The following is a 9,774-nucleotide window of genomic DNA, read 5'->3' as shown; positions in this document are numbered from 1 at the left end:
GTCGTCAAGTTGCTCATCTGTTGGAGTTTGGCTGGTAGCCAATAAAAATTATGGACATCACATCTGAGGCAATAATGCACTGTCCATGGGTCCTCTATGGGGCTGTTTTGTTTTTTATTTTGCTTCTTTTGACGAAGCTATGTGTGCTGTGTATTGTATAGTAAGGTGTTGTGTTTTTGGCCATTGCTAAAGAAGATGGCTGTAAAAGGGACAATACTTAATAAAATATACCTTTTTGAGCTTCAAATCATCCTATAATGTTATTCCCTCTTCAAAAGATGACACCTCACAGAGCACTCTACCCCTGTAACTCCTTCACTCGGCTCCTTCAGACTAGCCAGCCACAATTAGAAAACACCTGGTGGTGTATACTTCTCAGTGCAATGCTGGTAAAAACTTTGTTAAAGGGTTAATAGAGCAGGGATGTTGTAATGACTTCATTAGGGGAGAGTTCCAGAAAGAGCAGGAGATTTTAAACAGATAGAGGCCCAATTTCAAACATTAATTTACAAAGTCAAAATTTTTAAAAGTCATTTCTGATATATGCAGCATTTGATAATAATCAGTGGAAACATAGTTTCTTGATTATGCTCTAAAATGGCACTACATGCCTGGAAATATGTAATACTGCCCCTAATAAAACTACTGTTACGACTGAATTACACATCATTTATTTTTCCATTCAAGTCTTTTATTTGGAAGGAGATATTTCTCCCTATCCTGAAAAAAAAGAAAATGTGAAATATGTTTTCTTGTTCAGTTTTTCAACATTAAGCTAAATCTGATTTAGCTCCTTCCTCTGAGCACCTGCAGTTTTACTCCCCTCATTTCTAGATTCTGGTTGTATGCTTTATGAATGTTTAGCCCACTTTTCTATTTCAGCTCAATTTATCTTTTGCGTGCTTCCCTACTTTAGTTTGGCTTTTGTTGGCAGAAGTATATTAAATCCTCCAGGTGTTGGAGGATTACCCTTTTTTGCCTTTTTTTTGACACTATTGAATCTTGAATCTTGAAAACCCATATTTAGACCTGAGAGCAGTTCAGAGTGTTCTCGAGTTTAAAAGCAAACCTTTTCAGGCAGGTGTTTAAGTTCTGTTACTAACACTGTTTATACAAAAATGACTTCACGCAAAATGAATGAATGAATGAATAAATAAATAAATAAATAAATAAAAACACAGCTCCAAGAAACAGTCCTATTTGGTCTCGATGTGAAATGGAGATGAATCACCTACGCCCTCTTGTGGCATGAGTCCATAAAATGGTAAATATGAAAATCTAATTAAAAAACATCCAAAAAGCTCCAAAATATTCTCTTTAGGTTGTCATTAAGATACTCAGACAGCATATCTTGCTCAAAAATCTCTGCTGGACCATCACAGAAATGAAAATTAACTTTGCAGAAGACATTGCTAACACCATCAATAATCATTGATGGCCTTGTTGCCTCTTTCCCTTCCAGCTTCAGTTTTGTTGAGAGATGCTGGATACTCAGTCTTTTGACCACATCTATGTCCATCTGTCATGCCTCAGAGCCTAAAGAATTGGACAGTGGTCAGCATTTGGCTTCTTGTTTGCACACAAAGACTTGAAGCAGCAAGATTCTCATAGAAATTCTTGATCTATATCCATCCGCAGGTGAGTGGATTTTATTTCCTCAACTGGTTTAATGATATTCTGGGCTGCTGAGGGATAACTATGCAAATGCATTGATAATTACAAGCTAGTAAAAATGTACAACTGAACTCAGGCTTTGATTTCAAGCAGTCTATATTTACACTTCAGAAAAAAAAACAGAATCAGGTGCAGAAAACTACTTTTTGCAGATCTGTCATCAAAAACAGCAAAATGAGGTTAAAAAATGTTTGTGACAGTGTTCTTCAATGCTAAACACAAATCAATCAAATTTTACATTTTACCTTGCACCTGGGTATCCAGGGGACACAGAGGAGGAAAAGCACACATAAAAATACTTAAATATGTCCAACCAAGCCTCTCAGAAACTCAAAGTATGAAGTCAGAGCAGAATTGAATGTACATTGGTTAGCTGAAACAACAAAATCTTCTGACACATGCTAATTAAAGACATTAGTGCAACTGCATAGGAAACGTTTTTAATTTTAAACAACGAAAATGATCGATGTGTTGGGTAAAAACAAGAACAAAACAAAAAGATAAGCCAGCATTCTCTTAGCTTACATACATATGGTATGATAGTCCATGAAAAAAAAAACAACTACATAACTTTTTTAAATGTAACATTTTGTTCCAGAAATCAGCAGTTTTGTAAACCAACAACAATGCAGCATGTCAATCAAACTGCAGTAGCAGCTACATGACTAGGCAGAGTTCACTGGGAGGCAGCCTTTGCTACGATTAATAGTGCATTCCAGTTGGACTCCAGTTATAAGTTATAAATACAGAAAAAAGATCAACTGGAGTACTCTCTAAAGTCATACTACTAACTTGGACAGTTGGAGGTTCATCACCAGCGAAGTTGACTGCTTATATTCAACATTAGTTGTATTTGCACTTTTGATGATCTGCAGGTAAACGTGTTTCTACATAGGTTAAATGGGAAAAATACAAGAAAATATATTGTATAATAGTTAGCAAAATCTCCCATTTGTAACTGAAGGTGACAGTTATTATTCCAATTATAAACTTCTGAGGTTAACGGTATGCACTCTATTTGCATGCTGTTCTTTTGCATTTGGAAAACCATTTACAGACCAAACATTTAAGTAATGTCATTTATTAAAACTTATACATGCTTACATTGGTGATACCCGAATTTTATGGAAGAGACTGTTGATTCAATCAAGACGAAGTAGTTAAAATAAACAAAGGAACCACAAAGCAAATGTGATCAATGATAAACATTATTTCTAATTTAACTTATTTTTTCATTTTAACACATGTAGCATTAAATGAAATGCAGACTCTTAACCTGACCTGTTAGGAACCACTGTGCTACAGGGTCTGAATATAAAAGTTGGCACATCAGTGATGGTGGTCCTACGTTCATGTTTGCACAACAGCATGAAAAGTTCTAAATAAGGAGGTTAGGGCCAGCTGCATGGTCTGCTGATAACTTTAGCACAAAGTTAATCTGTTTAATATAATAAATGAAATATCAGCCAGACTTAACAGATCTTTAATCTCCTTAGTCCAATAATGATGAAGTCTTTATTAAAGGAAAACCATCTCCAGCCATACTTTTATTGGTTTCTATTCACAGTATGGTGGTCGACCACCATATTGTGACCAATATGACCATCTTAAATTGACCATCTTGTTTCTACTAAGTAACAAAAGAATCATCAGTGGTGCACACTATGAGATGCTTCAAAAAATGTACCAGTCAGACACTGGTGAAAGTATTGGGGGGTGGATTTCAAGGATTCCAGTGAAAAACTCAGTCATTTTGTATTTCAGTGTAAAACTAATCTGTACCAGAGACATGTAAAGATGTATTTTTAGGATAAAATGGCAGTTACTCAAGAAAATGGCTACTTTCTCAGAAGAATTGTGTGCTTGCCTTGAGTTTGAGCCTCACTTTGCAGTCCGGTTTAGTAGACATGCTGTTTAAAGTTCAAGGAGCTCCATGGCAACAAGAAAACAATGAGCTGCATTAGCTGCCATGCTGTTACATAAATGGTTTTTTTCTTTCTCTTGTAACAAAGCAACTTCCGAGAAAAGCTTTACACATTCCACATGCATACACAGTAGGTGAAAGTACAACTGGGTGGCTCTTCACAGTAAAACATAGCCATGCATAGGTTAACAGAAGTTTTAGTTTCCAGCGAAAAGCTCCAATAGTTATTGTGATTTCTACAAACAAAAGCAGAGGAATGCTGTGAATGCACACACATGCACAAAAAAGTGTGAACAGCAGATTTGCTAAATGCTTAGGAACAGATCTCAGAGAAAGAAGCCTGGACAGTTTAAACTGGTCTAAGGTCAGACGTTTTTATACCTTAGTTCCCGTGCAGTAAATGTGACACTTCACCGTTCTTTTCTCTAAAGGACTGGGAACTTTCACATTTACACACCATTGCAGCTTCATCTCTAGGCAATCTAATAAGCTTACAAATTAGGAAACTGTGACCTTAAACACACAATTCGTTGTGCCAATGAGTGCTGGCTTACTGGCTAAAATGATCTTAAAGAATGTATGAAATACTAATCCAATTTTTATGAAAAGCTAAACTTACTATGGCTGTAGTAAGCTTAAAGAAAGCAAGCAGGAAGCCTGAACATCTGCAGACATCCAAAAGTCTATTCAGCATTAAATAAAATCTTGTGCTATTTAGAGCCATTGTTTGGCTTTTAACTTAATTTTTTCTATACCATCAGTGTAATACACTTTGTACACACTAAGGCCCAAAATAATCATGCATAAATGAAATGTGTGCATTTTCTGTAAAACAACCCTTTTTGAAACTTAAACTCCCTTTTTCTTTGAATAGCCAAGAACCAGCTACTTTCCTCCCTGGTATTCTAGCTAATAAGTTGCAAGAAAACAATAACTGCAAGCACTTTGTTACAAGATTGTAAAACTGGTACATTTTAAATGTATATAAACATGCATGGTGCAGGAGTCTTCCTTCCTACCCAGTCTGATAACCTCCTACTCCATGTTTAGACAACAAATGTAACCCAAGAAACAAAGAGATGGATGCCACAAGAGATTTGCGTAGTAAGATATTTTTGGGTGTAGCTGCTATATGTTCTGGATGCTACCATTACGCAGATAAAGATGTTATTTTAGCATAACTTAAGTTTGGTCTTTTACCAATCAGTAGATGGTTGCACTGGATAGAGCAGTGTGAATATTGTGCATTCACTGCATAAAGCAGAGATCTGTATGCTCTTCACTTCCCCCTGGATTAGTCCTCTGAGCTGGGCAGGAGCAACACACATCTGAGTTGTGCACCAAGTCGATTGTGCTAGTTGAAAGTCGGAAGTTCGTTTTTTGGCATTCCTTTTACTGCAAAACATAATTGTCTCGCTGTCCAATATAAATGCTATGGCAGTATGTTAACTCATAAGACAGTGGAGGACCATCGACAGTCTGGGATTCCAAGAACAGAAGCATCTTGCTGAGTTCCACAGATTTTTTTCTAAATTGATTTTTTGGAGACTGTATGCCAACATCACTTAGGCGTTAAAACAGCTTTAAGACCAAAGCCATTAAAAATCCAGCTAGACTCAAACTTAGCTTTTGTTAAATTAGTTTCAATTGTTTACCGACTTTTTTGAAATTAAGTATTTTTAATTCTTAGTGATTTTTACCTTTTGCAATTGAACAATGATTCGCCACATCACCTAAAAATGTGTAATTTATATTGGTTATTCTGCTTTACATTGGTTATTCTGCTTTACATTGGTTATTCTGCTTTACATTGGTTATTCGGATTTATGTTGCCAGGGTTAGGGGTTAGGCATAACGGAATGTGGCAATTTTTCTACGTGCTCTTAAAGGGGCAGTATTGTGTTTTGTAGCCAGACATGATAATTTTGTAGCACATTTGAGTAATTGTTGACTTTAGTTCAGTCGTTATAACAATGCTGTATATATTTAAAATAAATTTGAGTCTGTAATTTAACACCTTGAAATTGGGCCTCTGTCTCTACAAACTGCTGCTCTGACACGCCGCCTTCAGGAAGAAGGAACCCTGCTCCTCTATCAAGCCTTTAACAGCATTTTACAGGCATTGCACTAAGAAGTAGCTTGTATAATGAGCTCAGCTGATGTGCAGTTCCACCAGGTGCTTTAAAGTTGCTGCTGGCTAGTCTGAAGGAGCTGAAGGTAGGAGTCACAGGGGAGGGCTGCTCTGAGGCGGGAGCTGGGAAACTGGAACCTCTTCCTCAGCCCACCCAAGCATTTTGCACAGCTGAATAGTTGCCAAGGCAGATTCAAGGATTTCTCAAACATGCATGGAAAAAAATAAATAAATCAAAGCAAAACTAATCTCTATTCTGAGGGCAATAGAATTTTTCAGTGTCAGAACTTCAGAGATAATGAACTTTTATTTGCAGTCATTTAACAGGCCACATTCTACATCTTTACTCTGTCACTTTGACAGTGGGGCTTCCTGAGCCTTGGCAAGAAGGGCAGCTAAACTCCCCAAACAATAATGCCCAAGAGATAAATGAGCAATGAAACAATAATAAACCTCATGAAAGTTACATGTACATTGGAGACTGTATGCCAGTCTCCAATGTACATTGGAGTTTACAGCTCAGTTTACAGCTGTAAACTGAGCCGAGTGATGGCGCCCAGTCAGATGTTGGCAGTGAAGAACTTAGCCTTTTTTAACTTCAGATATTCTCAAATTAACTGGAAAACAAAAATGAGTCCTTTCATTTTAAACAAAAGCAACTGAAACAGAAGCAATCTGAAAGGTCAGATGCAACTATTATAATTTTATAGGTATGAACAGAACCTGGAAGTTTATATTTACGTGTAGCATTTTGTTTAGGAGACAAGTCACATTTCAGTTTTATCCTAAATTGATCTATTTTCCATTAAGGTTTATGTTTGGTAGAAAATAAGCAACTTCAGATAAAAGAGGGTCCGGTAGGCACAGGAAATGAACATGTAGCTGAAAGCGACAGAGTCGAATGAAGACTATCCTGTTCATTTCTGAGAATGTTTTAACCCAGGTTAGTCAAAAACCTATTAAAAAGTAGAAAGTAAACCAGGTTGAGCTTAGAGGATCAAGTATGATTTGTGTTATCCACGTCCCTTTGCTTCTTTGGAGTTAGGTTTTATGTTCTCCATAAAAATGGACTTATTACAAGGTATATCATTTTAGTTTTTAAGACACAGGGTCCAATGATTTTATAGACAAAATTCCTGTTTAGAGTGAAAGAATTTGCAGTTAATTTTTAAAATCGTTTGATATCTCTGTATGTTTAGCTAATGTTTCTTAGTACTATAAAGAATTCTCAAATTTTGTAAATCAGCAGTAAGGAACGTGCAGAGGTTTAAGTTTGATTGTATATAATTCTTAGTTTGGAACAGCTTACCTACATATAAGTGCTAGTGCCAGTTTTTGTCATTTCACCCCAGTGTTTTTTTGTGTGATCGTCATTTAATATCAACATAGGGCACTCTTTAAAGAAAAGCAGCAAATATGAAGTTGACATGCGTCCATCCTCACTCGTCATGCACGTTTCAGTCAGTGCTCCTGCACCGCTTCCGCTGTGCAGTTCATGGCACTGAACCCAGGCAGCGTGACGCGCCCATGGTTGTAGATGTCCCGATCGGAGCCCTGGTTCATGCGCTTGACCAGGTTCTTCTCGTACAACAGCGGGTGGTAAGCCCCGAATGTGCAGGCGGCGTCATAGAAACGCTGATAGTAGTGGCAGAGTGGGGTCTTCCTGCGAGACGGCAGAAACTCATAGACGTGCACCACCTCACACAGTGACATCATCAGGATGGTGCCTGCACAGACAAAAGGAGATTTCTCTTAGAACTGGAGAAAAATGTACATCAAAAGTGGCACAAAGAAGGGTCAAAGGGACTTAGGTGACAAAGGTGTTTATGAGGGATGAAATGCTGATCACTGTGGTGCTGATTTGACTTCCAACTTTCCCAGATCTCAAGCCAATAGAGCTTCAACAAATTTGATCCATAGTAGATGCACCTCACATCTGCAGGCATAAAGAATCTCCTGCCATCATGTTGGTACCAGATACACCACAGCTCCAGGGGTCCAGTGCAGTCCATAACAGCTTAACGTGATGATTGATTGGTAAATGTTTGTAACGCAAGCAAATGTGACCGAAATCTGATATTTTTTTTTTTGGCTCAAAGGCAACTCCGCCTTTCCACCCCATGAGACATGCATCATAGTTCTGCATCAGAAGAAGCCAGACCAGATGTAAACAGTGGCAGTTGTAAAATTATTAATGAGGTCTGTTCAACTGAGGTGCATTACATGACAATGCCACCACTCTTGGTTCTGGCTACACATCCCAACAGACATCTTTACAGAAGTTGGACACAATGCTCCTCAAAACACCAAAGCCATTAGTTGTGCTCTTTTTATTAGTTTCCCTCATTAATTCTGTTGGCTCCCATTGCAAAATAAACTATATTTTATATATATATATGTGCATAAATTACAAATTTGGGGATCAAGACATGCTGTGTGAAAATAGCCTACGCTATCTAGTAGCAAAATGTCCTTTTAGCTAAGAATTTATTTATAGTTTATTACAGTGTTTTAACACAGAACAATACCTTCCTAAAGGACTGAGGTCATTATTTTAATAAGTTGACAATTAACATAACCACTGACCCATCACAACCGAACTAGAACTGAAAGTTACTATTATGATTCCTGACCTTGTTTTTGCCTTTACACAAACCACAAGAAATGAAACTAAAATAGATTCCAGTATTGTTTGCTCTGTAGTAACCAATTTAATAATGATACAAATATCGAAAAGGTCATTAGGCCAGACTTGGACTATCAAAAATGGTCACTTTTAGAACTGTTGATTCTGTTCCCATGTTGAGGTTTCATACCAAATTCATTTGTGGTGAGGAAGTTATTTTTATCTAATATGTCAGAATCAAAGTGGACAGAATATAAGCAGGAAGTGGTGAGACAGCTGGTGGTTCCCATACCGAGCAGGCCAGAGGAGGGCGGGTTCTTCTGTATGGGTTCAGCCATGTTGTCCTGAATCCGCTGCCACAGCTGCCACTCCAAGCGAGGATGCAGGATGTAGAAGGGCTGCTGCGGGTGAAGCCTCCTATATCTCTGATACTGATTGAAGATGGGATAGTCTGTGTGGTTGTACCACTGGAGGAGGGAGAAATAGCACATGGAGAAAAGTTTCAGATAGATTATGCCAGATTTTCTTATTCAAACCACTCCTTTTTATTCAAAATGTTGTTTATGTCAGCATGTGACACATTTAATTTATCTGTTAATCATGAAATAAACAAATAATAAAAAGTCAAACTGTCAGAGGAAACAACCACAGGCAGGTTGTCAATAAGGGTTCAATGAAAAGTATAATGAAGAGAAAAATCACCTGAGTGAGGTTGGAGAAAAAGGGGGCGGGGTCCCAGGCCACCAGAACACCTGAGCTGTACAGAGAACTGGACAGGAAGCGATGGTCATCAGATGCCATCACCTGGAAGACAAAAACTTTGTTTAAATCCTCTTCACTTCCTGCTGAGGGCAGATGCTTTTTCTACCACAAGACAAGTCAACTTGATTGCACTTCGCATAACAAACTTCACCTAAATGAGTAATACCAGCATGTTGCAATATGATACTAAAACTACACTGAGACCTGCAGAGGAGTAAGAAAAGATTAGCCTTTTTCCAGCTAAAAAAAATTATAAAGACATCCACATACTACACTGAAAACAATTGTGAAATCAAATAAAAATTTTAAAAAGTGAGGGATGAATCAGGAATTAAATATTTTTATTAAACTGGCTTATTTGGAGTGTTTTAAGATTTCATAACATTGTTAACCTGAATACTGACATTGTAGCATTTGTAGTTCTACACTTTACCTTTGAAGTTCTTGTTGCAACTACAAACGTAAATTATTTCATTGGGATATATTTCATAGACCAACAGAAAGCAATTAATAGTTTTGATGTCGAAGGGCGACGATGTCAGTCTTCGTTCCACTCCTTTGTGAGCTACATGAGTTTCTTCTTTATCTCTAAACACTGAGGTTTATAAAAAGGAACTGGATATATATATATATATATATATATATATATATATATAT

General features: G+C 37.3%; 1 protein-coding gene across 1 annotated transcript in view; it reads right to left on the bottom strand.

The window, feature by feature from the left end:
* Positions 1–5,929: 5,929 nt before the first annotated feature.
* The window catches only part of st6gal1 (ST6 beta-galactosamide alpha-2,6-sialyltranferase 1), a 30,056-nt gene continuing 26,211 nt past the window's right edge, over positions 5,930–9,774 (bottom strand). Inside the window, exons 7-9 of the mRNA XM_007542592.2 lie at positions 9,058–9,159; positions 8,648–8,822; positions 5,930–7,456 (exon numbers count right to left, since the gene is read on the bottom strand). Of these exons, the coding sequence (XP_007542654.1) occupies positions 7,191–7,456; positions 8,648–8,822; positions 9,058–9,159 (543 nt within the window). The 3' untranslated portion in view covers positions 5,930–7,190. The remainder of the gene's footprint in view (positions 7,457–8,647; positions 8,823–9,057; positions 9,160–9,774) is intronic.

Source organism: Poecilia formosa, unplaced genomic scaffold (assembly GCF_000485575.1).
Source record: "Poecilia formosa unplaced genomic scaffold, Poecilia_formosa-5.1.2 Scaffold712, whole genome shotgun sequence".
NCBI classification, from domain to species: domain Eukaryota; kingdom Metazoa; phylum Chordata; class Actinopteri; order Cyprinodontiformes; family Poeciliidae; genus Poecilia; species Poecilia formosa.
This window is presented reverse-complemented; position numbering and strand designations above follow the sequence as displayed.